General features: G+C 40.7%; 2 protein-coding genes across 3 annotated transcripts in view; one reads left to right on the forward strand and one right to left on the reverse strand.

The window, feature by feature from the left end:
- Nucleotides 1-14,606, forward strand: part of IFT81 (intraflagellar transport 81) — a 186,584-nt gene that overhangs the window by 26,675 nt on the left and 145,303 nt on the right. The window lies entirely within an intron of this gene.
- Nucleotides 1-14,606, reverse strand: part of P2RX7 (purinergic receptor P2X 7) — a 45,356-nt gene that overhangs the window by 5,016 nt on the left and 25,734 nt on the right. For both annotated transcript variants that reach the window (XM_014858703.3, XM_070516004.1), the window contains 5 exons: nt 11,862-11,998; nt 4,804-4,894; nt 3,412-3,477; nt 3,175-3,324; nt 1,273-1,374 (listed from right to left, as the gene is read on the reverse strand). In XM_014858703.3, coding sequence (XP_014714189.1) covers nt 1,273-1,374; nt 3,175-3,324; nt 3,412-3,477; nt 4,804-4,894; nt 11,862-11,998 — 546 coding nt within the window. The remainder of the gene's footprint in view (nt 1-1,272; nt 1,375-3,174; nt 3,325-3,411; nt 3,478-4,803; nt 4,895-11,861; nt 11,999-14,606) is intronic.

The following is a 14,606-nucleotide window of genomic DNA, read 5'->3' on the forward strand; positions in this document are numbered from 1 at the left end:
GATTTCAGACTTCTAGACTCCAGAGCTGTGAGAGGATAAATTTCTGTTGTTTTAAGCTACTTAGTTTGTGGTGATTTCTTATGGCCACTGTAGAATACTAAAACAGTTTAGTGAAGATGTCCAGAAATCAGAACTGCTGGGGAGAGTGTGAATTAGAACACCCACTTTGGAGAACCGTTAGGTAGTATCTACTCAAGCTGAACATATGCCTGTCTTATGACTCAGCAGTTCCACTTTTAGGTGCCATATGTTTACCATGGCAGCATCGTTGGCATGAGCCCTGAACTAGAAACTACCCAAATGTCCGTCAACAATAGAATGGATAAATAAATTGCATGTTTATAAAATGAAAATTATTTAACAATGAGGATGAACTATTGCTATATGCAACGTTATGAATTACTCTCTCAAAAATAATGAAAGAAGCCAGACACTCAACAGAGTATTACTAAGTATATACTTTAGGATTCATTTTTTTTTTTTTGAAGATTGGCACCTGAGCTAACAACTGTTGCCAATCTTTTTTTTTTCCTGCTTTTTCTCCCCAAGTCCCCCGGTACATAGTTGTATATTTTAGTTGTGGGTCCTTTTAGTTGTGGCATGTGGGATGCTGCCTCAGCACAGCTTGATAAGTGGTGCCATGTCCGCACCCAGGATCCGAACCAGCAAAACCCTGGGCCGCCGAAGCGGAGCACACGAACTCAACCACTCGGCCACAGGCTGGCCCCAGGATTCAAATTTTATAAAATTCTGGAAGAGGTAAAACTAACCTTTGGATACAGGATAATGACAAATTTTAAGCAAGGGTAGTGATTGGGTGGAGGTATGAAAGGACTTCTGCTAGCTAATCTTCGCTTTTTTAATCTAGGTGCTGGTTACATGTGTTTGCTTTGTTAAAATTCATCAGTTGTGATTTGTACAAATTTCTAGAGGTATTTATATTTATATTTTATTTTTATTTTTTACTTTTATTTTTTTGGAGGAAAGTTAGCCCTGAGCTAACATTTGCCACCAATCCTCCTCTTTTTGCTGAGGAGGACTGGCCCTGAGCTAACATCCATGCCCATCTTCCTCTACTTTATATGTGGGACACCTGCCACAGCATGGCTTGACAAGTGGTGCATAGCTCTGCGCCCGGGATCCAAACTGGCTAACCCCAGGCCGCTGAAGCAGAACATGTGAACTTAACCACAGTGCCACCAGGCCGGCCCCAGAGAGGTATTTATATTTAATAGTAAGCTTAAAAAAAAAAGACTAAATGTCTTAACTTACTGGGACTTTTTCACCCTTGACATCTTGTAGGCTTCTCCCAAGTAGCTGCTGGTCCACCATCCTAATGTGGGATTCATCCACAAAGGACACATATTTTAATGTCTAGGAAAATAAAGTTAAAAGCTTACCCATTTTTGTATAGAATTATCAAGAATTGCACATCGGAACATATCTAAAGGCAGCTGTTACTCCCATTTACCAAATGACAAACTGTTAAACAAGCTAATCAAAACCTCTTGCTAATCAAGAATGAATGATTTTGAGTCTAAAGGTAAATCCGAAAGGAACCCTAAGCACTTTGTTGGTAGACTCAGAGTATCCACAGCTTACTGCCTAACAGTTTTAGGTCCCCCAGGAGCTATGTAAAATTCCTGTATTATGTTTCCTCAATTTCAGTTATTCTAGATTGAACATCTCCAGAAAGTTATATTATTGCAACTTAAATTATTTACATTTTCATTAAATTTCATCCCATCTTGGGCCATGAAATGGTGATTATTTTTAGTTGCAAAGATGAACTTTTATTTTAAATTGTAAATACGTGTATGATGAACAATGAATTGTGCATTCAGCTGCTAGAAAAGGACAGTAATGTTCTTGTATGAGGAAAAGACAAAGAAGCCCTCTTTGTTGTTTTTAAGTACTAGAGATTTCTCTTTGATTGAGGGAAATCATGAAAACAAGTGCAGAGGACCTGCTTAGGAAAGTCCAAATTAATCGAATCAAAGCCATACAGATGAGCTAAAATTTCCTTTGACTAATCCCCCCTCCTAGATTCCTTTCCAGAAGCAATCACTCGCATCACTTTTGTGTATATCCAATAGCTCTTTGTATACATATATTACCCCCTTACACACATATATGTGTGTGCACGTGTGCATATAATACATGTAGAAAATGCATAGAATATAAAAATATAGAATATATGTGTATATATACGCATACATAATATACATGTAGAAAATACATGGAATTAATTTATATGTGCAGTTGTTTTTTAACCTATAAATCATACCATATATATTGGTCTAGAGTTTTCTTTTTTTCCTCTTGACAAATATCTTGGATATCTGCTCCTCCAGTACCCATAACATAGTAGTTGGGAATATGGATTCTGAACCAGCCTGCCTAAATTGGAATTTCAGCTCTGCCACTTCCTAGCTGTATGATGACTTTGGGCAAATTATTTAACTTCCTTGTACCTCAATTTCCTCATCTATGGAATGAGATAATAGTAACACCTACCTATAATGCTGCTAATAATCACATAATCACATAAACCTATCAATAGGGTTGTTGTGAAAATTCAATGAGTTAATGTATACAAAGTGCTTCAAGTGCTATATAAACCTTTGCTATTATTATTATCTACCTCATTCTTTTAAACTGGCGGCTGGCATTCCTTACTCTGGGTTTATCATAGTTTATTTCACCATTCACCTAGTGGACATTTGGGTAGGTGCTCTTTCTTCACTCTTACAAACAGTGCTGTGATGGGCGTCTTGTACACATGTGCTACTTGAGTACCCATGTGGATGTTTCTCTAGGGAAGGTATGGAGAAGTGGAAATGCCAGGCTGTAAAGTATGCCCTGTTTAAATGTTATTAGATACTGCCAAATTGTTGTCTAAAGTCATTATACTATCTGGTTTTTGGCTGTATCAATTTAATAAGTCTGTCAAAATTGAACATAAAAATTTGTTTTCCCTATATCTTCCTCTCTATTCTTGTTGCTGTTCTTCCGTAAGGCCAAAGAATTCATCTGAGAGATGGTAGATTGGAGTCCAGAAACTTGTCTACCATGGGATTACACTTGTGGTTTTGGCCTTATTTTTGCACATTTCTCAGTGATCTAGCAGACTCTCTGGGTGTTTTGACGGCCTGTAGACACCTTGAGCCTTACCGGCTTTGGCTCCACAATGGACTCACACTTCTTCCTGTAGTAGTATTCATTGACTGAGCAGGGTTCGCAGTACTTGCAACAGGGATAAATACTGGATCGACAGAATTTACTCGAGTAAGTGTTGATGAGAAAGTCGATGAACAAGGTGGCCTGGGAAAAACCCAGACAAGTGCCATGTTAGTGGAACTTCTTTTTGCCAAATTGTTTTCATCAAGCGTGGGAAAGAGAATCCCTTACCAAACCAAAGTAGGAGAGAGTTGAGCCGACGAACACGATCAGCTGGATAATGTCAAATTTTCCTCCCTAAAAACAGAATGGGAAAGGTTACTCAGCTGAAATTCAGAGCAATGCTCTTTTGCTCTAACATGTAATTGTTGGTTCAGGCAGAGGAGGGAGCCCAGTGCCATGACTTTGATAGATGCATGTAAGGTGTTCACACAGCAACAGAGACTGTGGAGACTGGAAATATGACTCCCACTCGTCCTGTTTGTGCCTTGGATGTGCTTGAAAACATGAGTGTTTTAAACAAAGAAGCACTGGAACACACACATTCGGAGGAGAACCGTTGAAGGTTTGTTGTTATTCCATTCAAGGTGAGGGTTTCAGACAAGCTTTCCCTAAAGTGGTTTGAGATTACTTTGGAAGCAGAGGGCTGGAATGTCTGCACAAATTCTTCCCTTAGGTGTCCTTGTGGTTTTTATTCTCAATGGTCTTTCTATCCTTGCAGCTTATCTCATTGACTCTTGTGCTGCTTATCACCATGTTACATAAGTAATACCTGTTGGACAAGGTGTTGTGGGCGTCTATTGATTTTTGCATGCCCAGCATCCCCTCCTTCTTTCTTCTGGAGACAGCACCCAAGTTTTCCTTTGGAGCACCATCTCTATCCATACTCAGTCTATGTAGTTTGAGGGTGAGGGGCTGGTCCAGGGCTGGTCCAAGACCAGCCATTGGGAGTACGGCATGACCTTGATCACAGTGATTAGTTCAGCACTGGGCATGTGGCCCATATTGGGCCAATCAAAGCTAATGGCATCTGCCTGAGGCCTTTGCTGAAACTTCCAGCAGAGATGTTCTCTTTTCACTGAGGTTGCTAAACTGGTGAGATATAAGGAGCTACCTGATACCACCATGTAGAGATGGCCAACTGAGAATGAAACCAAAACAGAGGAGAACAGATGGAAAAGATGGAGGGAGGCAGATTCCTGGTGATGTTGTTTGAACATCTGGATCCAGTCATGCCTGAAGCCTGAAAATTGCCCCTGGGTTTTTCAGCTATATGAATTAAAAAAGAAAAGACTTTTCTTCTTAAGCCAATTTAAGTTGGATTCTGTTACTTATAAACTATTTTTCAGAGGGATTTCGTCATCCTTTTTTTCCCCAAACATCAGAGTATTTTTAAAGTTGAGTATTGGATTTTTTTCCCAGTCCCATTCTTGTACTCCTCAGATGACTTATTCATGGACAGAACCCCCAAGGACATTTCTTCTCCCTCTCTTATCCTACATACAAGATGCACAATGCCAGCTAACGACTGTGACCAAAACACTCACCCCTTGAGGCGCTACAGCAGTAATTAGGACACAGTCAGAGGAGTAGAGGTGCCAGTGGCTGGGAGAAGAGACTTACGGTGCCAAAAACCAGGATGTCAAAACGGATCCCAAAGACTTTTATCAGAGTCCGTTTTTCGACATTGTTTTCCTTATAGTACTTGGCATATCTGTAGGAGGAAAAGGATCCATATTTATAAAGATCTATCTGAAAGTGCTGTTACTTTATGAAAAGAGAGACCAAAACAGCAGCCGATCTAGTCTTCCTTGTCCGTCTTCTAATTCTGCTGTGGTTCGCAGAGGCAAGAACACAATCCAAACCCATGAATTACTCTCTCTGCCCGCCTGGAACTGAAGCACCACTTTCCCACGTCATCTCCTCTACTGCCACCAACACCGAGCGATGGAAAATCTGCTTTTCATTTAAGATTGAAATGAACAATTTTTAACCAATACAGGATTAACGACAAGCAGAGACATTTTTAAAAATAGCTTCAAGCAATCCGATTATTCCTTAAGAGGGAAAAATAGATTTGGCTTCTAGGACAAATGGAGGGGAGGTGAATCTTAGATTCCAATTATTGGATTGGGGACAGATACACCTCAGCAATCTGTTCTCATTGTATTTTCTTAGATTCTGTATTTGTCTATTTGGCATCTGTTATCACAGGACCAAACTAACAGCCAAAGTTGTTTGCAGCCCCCCTGTGATCCAGCTTTTGTCAGTGTGTAAAAATCATGTTACAAACCATCCAGCCGATCCTGAGTCCATATCCCCAGCCACCTCCTTTATCTAACTGTCACACACCCAGCCAATATTTCCCCTGAGCTGAATCACGCAGGGCCCAGTGCCAAACAGGCAGAGACCACCCTATAGCCCAGAGCCTGCCGACATTGCTCAAACTGACCAGTCCTAAGCTGTTTCCCCTGTCCTGCCTTGCCTGTCCCACAAAAAAACACAATAAAGGTTCTGAGCCATGCTTTTCTCTCTATCCTTCTACCTCCTGACCAAACCTAGTGCTTCTGCCTGTGGCCCTCTGTGGCGTGGCCTACCCCCTCCTCTTAGGAATGTAAGTAATAAAATATTTTCAATGGCATTGACCTCTTCATGTTGTTGCTCAGTCACCTTTATAAATTAAGACTCAGGCACAAATCATAATCAGCCCAAATATGCGACTTTCACCAGGGCTGCAGTCAGGAAGGTGGTATGTTTTGTTTTTTATGAATAATTAGGAAGGTTTAAATCACATGTCTCAAGAAACTTTTAAATCTGTCCCTCCCTCTTACCGCCTTTTGGTGGTTGTTTTTAGGTAAGGGTATATATTTTCTTTCTGAGTTATTAATTCACAGTCTATTTATAGGTGTGAGGAAAGAAGAAAACAGAAGACAGACGCTCTGCCAGAATATACTATGGAACATCTGAAACTCTTTTTTAACTCTGAAAATCTGACGTTAGGATTGGTTAGATATTCTCAGGTGCTTCGATGCCTGTTTTTGGCCAGAGGGGTTTTGATTTCTTTGCAACTGATTGTTCTCATTTCATGACAGTTCCTTCTTCTGCTGCTCTATCGAATGATTTTTTTTTTTTTTTTGAGGAAGATTAGTCCTGAGCTGACTGCTGCCAATCCTCCTCTTCTTGCTGAGGAAGACTGGCCCTGAGCTAACATCCATGCCCATCTTCCTCTACTCTTTTTTTATATGTGGGACGCCTACCACAGCATGGCTTGCCAAGCGGTGCCATGTCTGAACTGGTGAACCCTGGGGCCACCGAAGCAGATTTGTGAACTTAACTGCTGTGCCACCGGGCCGTCCCGGATTTCTTTCTTAATACCCAAAGCAAGCATGCATCCCCACTCCATGCCCTGGGGCTGGCGTTCTCTATGAAGCTGGTTTGCCTGGGAAGGTTAACATAGAGTAAATACTTGAGTTCCTGCTTTCAGGGTCTTGGTACAGTGGTTCTCAAAATGAGGGCAAGAATCACTTGGGAAGCTGCTCAAAAGGCAGTTTCTGGGCCTCAGCCCCAAAGGGTAGTTTCAGAAGCTCTGAAATGTTTCTAGGAATCTGTATCTCCAGGAAAGGTACTAGGTGTTTTTCTGCAGGTGGACAGTGGGCCACACTCTGAGAAACACCAGGCCCTGGACAAGGATGTTTTTGTACACTGTGATGGGTTGAATAGTGGCCCCTAAAAGATCCATCCAAGTGCCTAACCCCAGTACCTGTGAATGTGGCCTTATTTGCAAATAGAGTCTTTGCAGATGTAATTAAGGGTCTCGAGACAAGATCATCGTGGATTTAGGGTGGGCCTAAAAAAATCCAATGACTGGGGACCTTATAGAGAAAGGAGAGGGAGAGTTGAAAGAGAAACACAGAGGAGGAGGCCATATAAAGATGGAGGCAGATATTGCAGTGTTGCAGCCACAAGTTAAGGAATGCCTAGAGCCACCAGAAGCTGGAAGAGGCAGGGAAGAATCCTCCCCTAGAGCCTTTGGAGGGAGCATGTCCCTGTTGACACCTTGGTTTGGGGCTTCTGGCCTCCAGAACTGTGAGAGAATAAATTTTTATTGTTTTAAGCCACCAAATTTGTGGTAATTTGTTTTCGCAGCCTCAGGAAATGAATACACACATATACCCGTTCTGAACAAGATAAGTGCATCGGGCATTCTGTGTGGGTCTGCCCTCCTTTACACGTGCTGTAAATAAACTGAATTGTGTGTTCACTGAATAAGGACCTTTTGCCATGGATCTTTCAGTAAAGGATGAAATTTTGTAACGTGATCAACTTCTTCAATTCCTATGTTTTAGAAAGTTATATTTTCTCATATAGCTATTATAACCTGTAATTTCCTTCTCTTTTGTGCAGCTATTTGAAAATAACTTGTCCAGTTACCCATCAGATTTCGACAATTTATTTTTGGCCAAAGATTTCTTAGGGTGCTCATTACAGACAACAAATGATCTAACACTTTGTTCTAAAAGAATATTAACATCATAACCACCTCAGTTCTTCAGAAAGCTCAGATCTCTCCAAGAGCCAATGTTCTTAGGCTTAGCTGAACAACTCGAAGGGCGTTTTGCTAATGTCTGGTTGGTACATTGCCCTGCATGCTTCTGCTGCTGGCTAAAAAAACAACCTGCAAGGGCAGTCAGGGGACCACTGATCTGGTCCTCTCTTCTTGCTAATGGCCATGAACTTATTCAGCAGAGCAGCAGGGGACGATCTAAAAGTTCCCTAAACTAGGAGCTGGTTTCAGGGCCCTGGATGAAACTCCAGTGATACAAGAGGCAAAAAGCCTCTTGTGTTTTGATCTCAGCCAGCTTTTTGTCAAGGATTTCAAACTCAAATGCCTACAGGGGCCAGGCAGATAGCAGAAATGAGTGATTTGAGCCAGGTATAAGACAGTAAGGAGTGGTGAGGACAGTGGCAAACCAAAAAACACATAACTTTTCTTTTTTCTTTTTGCTGAGAAAGATTCACCCTGAGCTAACATCTTTTGCCAGTCTTCTTCTTTTTTTCTTTTATGTGAGCCACCCCCACAGCATGGCCACTAACAGATCAGTGGTGTAGGTCCACACCCAGGAACCAAACCTAGGCCACCGAAGCGGAGAATACTCAACTTAACCACTAAGCCACTGGGGTTGGCCTGACATGTAACTTTTCTAAAGGGAACCACTGATGTTCAGCTCTAGCCGAGTGCTGCCATGTGAGATATGAACCCAGAGTTGTCACATGGCTTAATTTTTTTTCAAATAGTTTAACTTTTCAAGAAAAATAGAAGTCCAGATTTTTATGTAGAATGTCTCAACTTTCAAAACATTGTGTAGGCCCAAAACAAAAATAAAAATATAGTTGAACGCTGCTTGCCAGTTTATGATGCTGCTTTAAATAAAATATAAATAGACCCAATTGCTTGAGCAGACCCCTCCAGAAGTCAGTAAGAATGCTAGCAGCAGGGTTAGGAAGCAGTCGATATATGTGTGTGCATACGTGCACTTTTACATGCATTCACATGCACAGATTAAGTAGACACATCATTTTATTCTGAATCAGCATGATGTGGGAACTCATCAGAAATGCAAATTCTCAGGCTCTACCTGGACCTACTGAATCAGACACTCTAGGGACTAGCCCAGCTACTTGTTTCTTCACAAGCCCTCCAGGTGATTCTGATGCACACTCAAGTTTGAGAACTGCTGATCTAGAACCTCGATACTCAAAGTATCTGCATCACTCATTTCTGTTACTACCTGGTTGTAGAGACGAAATGTAGTCAGGTGAAGCATCTAAGAAGAAAGTACATTTGGGATGCTAGATGATGTAGTATAGACCACGCTTCTCAAACTTTAATGTGGACATGAATCTTCTAGGCATCTTAAAATGTGGGTTTTGATTCAGTAAATCTCCAGTGGGGCCTGAGATTCTGCATTATAACAGGCTCCCAGGTGAGGCCCATGGTGCTGGTAGTATTTTATTACATAAATATATCACAATTTATTTCTCCAATCATCTGTTGTTGGGCATTTGGATTTTTTCAGGATTTGGGCTCTGTGAACATTCATATACAAATCTTTGTGTGGACATTTTTTTCTTTCTTTACCGAAGAGTGGGATTTCTGGACTATAGGGTAGATATATGTTTAACTTTATAAGAAACTTCCCAACAGTTCTCTAATGCAGTTGTACCATTTTACACTTCCACCAGAAATCAGGAGAGTTCTAGTTGCTGCTCCTCTCTGCCAACATTTGGAATTGCCAGTATTTTTTAATTTTAGCCTTTCTGGTAGATAAATAGTTATATCTCATTGTGGCTTAAATTTGCATTTCCCAGATGACTAATGATGTTGACTTGTCGGAGTTTTTTATTTACTTATATTTTTGTCTTATATGTTATACTTGTAATATATTCATGTCCTACTAGGATATAGCTAAGTAGTAACTTTGTCTATCCTGTTTACCAATGTATAGCCAATTGGCACAACAATATTTTTTCTTCATTATATATTTGATGAATGAATGAATGAGGGATGCCAATATCAGTTTCCTACTGGCTTCATAGGCAAATTGTATAACCATTATTCTAGGGATATCCCTGGCAACTCTTTCTGAAAGGGAAACAGCATATGCCTACTTTGTGTCTGGAACCAGGGTGCAGAATGCCCGTAACCACAGTCACAGAAACCTGCCTGGCTCCCACAGGCAACGATAGGTCATGGAGACTGTGTGGTAAGCCTCAAACTGAAGGGCCAGGTTAATGTTGGGACAGAGTTGTAGGAAAAGGCAGAAAAAACGATCCAGACGTAGGAGGTAATGTGGAAACTAGATCAGGATGGCACAGGACCACCAGCAGGCAACAAGAGCAGAGGAGTAAACCGTGCAGAGGTCAAAACAAGAGTAGATCAACAGCACAAAACCAGCCCCAGCCAGCTTAAGAATGGAAATGAACCAAGATTCTAGTAAGTTTGTAGGGTTGAAGTCCAGAAGCCAAAAGCATACACGACGCACTACAAAGAACTTTAAAAGACAAGACTGCAGTGTGGCCCAAGGGATCAAGAGTCTGTAAGCTGTTCTTACTAAACGGACTTCCAATCAAAATGGCAGCCTAAGCCAGTACAGGAAGCCCCACCACCTCCACTACCACCCCCAACTGCATACGTCTAGAAATCTAAGATAAAAATTTTTTTTAAGTCGTATCAATATATTAGTGAGCTCAGAACAGGGAAGAGCGTATTCTAGGTGCTAGAGATGAGTGGTGAGTGGGGACTGAAGCCATGTGACCCCTCGGAGTACTCAAGCCAGATCTGTATCTGAGGAGTTGGAGTCTTACACTTCTAGGGAAGGGAGCTGAGGCTGCAGAAGCCCTTTATCGCGAGTGAGCTGGGGTGGGATAGTTTTAGCAGAGTGAAATAATCCAGCACCCAGAAATTAAACCAAAAACTGGTTCATAATGGATAGATGTCATACATTCCCAGCAGGCTACAAAATTACATAATCATCCCAGAGGAATATCTCCATATCCCATGGCACACACAGAGCTTTGCACAAGATCATTCCTGATGAAGCCCACCAACAAAGCCCCACAAGGAGAAATTCCATCCAAGTTACTGCAGATAACAGGTCAGTGTGAAAGGAGTTATACTTCTACTGTATAACTTGTACATATATGGACAAAAGAAGTAGGATCCATATGGTAAGAATGGAATTCATTCAAACAACTATAGATGGCCTTGAAAAAGAACTGAATATAAATCCAAGAAATGAAAAATAGAGCCATAGAAATTTCCTTTTAAACCTGAAAGCATATGGTAAAAAGATCATAACCTTTGATCCAATAATTCTGCTTCTACAAATTTATCATAAGGAAATAATTCCAACAAAGATTTATGTACAGAGATGTACGCTGCAGAGTTATTTATAGTAGAAAAACTGGAAACACCCCAAATGTCCAAGAATGGAGGGATGGGTGAGAAAATCATGAGATGGAGGGGAAAGGGTGTGAGTGTTGGGCACAGAGGGACCTAGGTTAGGAGTATGGAGCTTCTTGGGCAAATCATGTCACCTTTCTCAGCTCTCCCCTGGAACACTAGTATCTTCCTTCCAGGGTCATTGTGAGGTATAGAGGCGATGACTAGAATGCCTGGTTTATAGAAGTCCCTCCCTAATCTGTAACTATTGTTAGCATTACACTCACACAAGGGGATCATTAATGTGACGGTCACAAAGAATTCTGAGTGACCAGGGCATGAAAAAAACCTCACAGAATACCAAATTGTAAGTGTGATATGGTCTCATGTAAACCTCAGGAAAGAATTGGTTAGGCAAAGGAAAATTCACCACAGGGTTATCCCGATTATCTCAGGGTAGAGGAATTATGGGTGATTTTTATCCTCTTTCCTGTGTTTTTCTCTGTTTCCCATTTCGTTTTTGTTTTACAAAGAGTGTGCGTCTCATTAATAAGTAAAAAGAAAAAGAAATGCTTACAAAAATCCAGTCACTGCCTAGTTCTTAGAGAAAGTCTTTTACACTCATCTTGTTGCCTTGGGAACCAAAACTAGTCTTACTGGCTGCTGGAGATGCAATTCAGCCAGGTGGGAAGGTACCTGGGGAGCCAATGGTGGCCAGTCTGACCTGGGGCACTGTTACCTGAAGTTGTAGCCAGGGTACGAGGACTCACTGGCTGTCTTGTCGTCAAGGCGACGGAAACTGTATTTTGGACGGCAACGATGGAACCACCTGTCCAGATTACAGTCCCAGTAGATCTCAATGCCCATGATTCCTCCCTGGGGAAGACAATGAGAGACAATCTCTAAGTCCTGCTGGACGTGGGTTACACAGCCACCAGACATCTCCCTGCATAGTGATGATCACTGAAGGAAAGGTTTCCTTTTTAGGGGAAAAATGCCTATTAAAGGTTTCAGAACCATAAGCACAGTGCTATCTAACTCACATATATCTAATATCTAATGTGGCAGCTGCAAACGCATCTTCCTGCTCCTCCTCCCATGTGGGACACACCGCCATTAGACTTCCTAAAATATAATTTTCTACAACCGTTACCATAATCAAACACCATAAATACTCCCCTCATTAAAGATTAAGTTGAAACTTGTTAGACTGGAATTCAGGGTGCTCCATCACATATCTTCTCTCCATCACGTATCTTCCAATATTACCCTAGAGAAAGCTCTTATTCCAAACTCTCTACACTTTTTCCTAAACACATTTGGCACTTGGCATTTCTTTTTTTTTTTAAACAGCTTTATCGGGATATAGTTCACCTACAATTCACTCACTTGAAGTGTACGATTCAACAGTGTTTAGTATATTCACGTATACATGCAACTGTCACTACAATCAATTTTACATCATTTTCATTACCTCCAAAAGAAAATCTGTAATCTTTAGTTATCACCCCCTTATCCCCTCTCAGCCCTAAGTAACCACTAATCTGCTTTTTGTCTCTGTAGAGTTCCTTTCATATGAGTGAAATCATATAATAATGTGATCTTTTGTGTCTGGCTTCTTTCGCTTAGCATAGTGTTTTTAAAGTTCATCCCCATAGCATGTATCAGTACTTCAGTCCTTTTTGTAGTGGAAGAATATTCCACTGTATGGATATACTGCATGTTGTTTATCCATTCATTATTTGATGGGCATTTGGGTTGTTTCCACCTTTGGGCTATTATGAATAATGCTGCTATGAACATTTATGTGCAAGTTTTTGTGTGAACATATGTTGTCATTTCTCTTGGGAATATACTTAGCAGTGGAATTGCTGGGTACTTTGAACTTTTAAATCTTGGCCCTTGACCTTTCTTCCAGTAAAATGTTCCTCCCATCCACCTCTCTAGCTAAATTTTCCTCATCCTTCAAGACCGAGTTTACATCCTTCCTCATCCACTCAGCCAGTCCTATCCTCCTCAATTCAAGGTGACCTTTCTCTCTTCTAAACTTCTAAGGAATCTCTTAATCTCTTACCTGTACTTGGTACTTCTTTCTTTTTACCAACATTCTTTGAGCATTGACTATCATATTTCATTGAATCTTAGACACCATTGCTTATAAGACATATATATTTTTTTATGTTCCTCTAAGAAAAAATGCTGTCAAACTGTGAGACGCTATCAATTGAAAGCATTTCCTGATTTCAAAACTATTAGAATGTGGAAAAAAATATATATCTTTGAATCAATGAAATATGGCATTTTAAGACAGTATGCTAGATGCAGGGGATACAGAGAGGAATAACAAGCAGGCTCTGACTTGGATAAAGAGGAAATAATACAGAATAATCACAACTGTTATTTATTGTCAGGCATTAAACCAAGCACTCTACATACTATAGTGAATATCTAATGTTTTTGTCACTCAGTATCCAATTCTCCTTCTTCTGGTAAAAGCACCTGGAATTTTTTGGAGGAAACACCCCTCCCCACTCTCTGTGGTTTGAATGGGACTGTCTCCTCTCTCAGGTCCAGGAGTGTGCACATGAATCAGGATAGTGAATCAATCTGGACCTGGTGATTGGTTCAGGGATAGGTCTATGGCCCAAGGTAGACCAATCAGAGCCCTCCCTGCAACTTCTGCCAACTATAGAATGTGAAAGTCCAGAGCAGCATTGTCCAATATAATTTTCTGCAATGATGGAAATACTTTATATTCATGCTGCACAATATAAGAGCCACTGGCTACATGTGGCTCATGAACACTTGAAATGTGGCTGGTATGACCAAATAAATAAATTTTTAATTTCATTTGATTTTAATTAATTTAACTTTAAATAGCTGCCTGTGACTAGTGGCTACCATATTGGACAGCACAGTTCTAGAGCTTTGATGGCTTTGCCTCAATGTGTGGAGCATCTGCCTGAGAATGACATAATCCTTGAAGAAACAACCAAGAGTCAGATTCCTGAAGACATCATTTGAATTCCTGGATGCAGCTATGCCTAAAGCTATCATACCCTTCATTCAGACAACAAATATTTGTTGAGTGTCCATTATGTGTTGAGTGTTACACAAAAATTAACCAAAAAAAGCCAAAGATCCCTGCCTCATGGAATTTACATTCTAGTCAGGGATGACAGACAACAAACAAATAAATGGATATATATTTTAAATGGATATTTAAAATATATAGTGTGTCAGATAATGCTAGGTGCCAAGGATAAAAATAAACCTGGGAATGGCCATAGGACATGATGGGATAGGGGTGGAAATTGTCATTTTAAATGTAGCGGTAAAGGAAAGCTCCACTGAGCTTGTATGGAGCAAACGTTGGAAGTAGGCAAGGGAGAGAGCTAATGCTTTGTCTGGGGCATGACTGTTCCAGGCAGAGGGAACAGCAGGAGAAAACACTCGAGCTAAAAAGATGCTTTGGGTGTATTAG

Source organism: Equus asinus, chromosome 8 (assembly GCF_041296235.1).
Source record: "Equus asinus isolate D_3611 breed Donkey chromosome 8, EquAss-T2T_v2, whole genome shotgun sequence".
In the NCBI taxonomy this organism is placed as follows: Eukaryota; Metazoa; Chordata; class Mammalia; order Perissodactyla; family Equidae; genus Equus; species Equus asinus.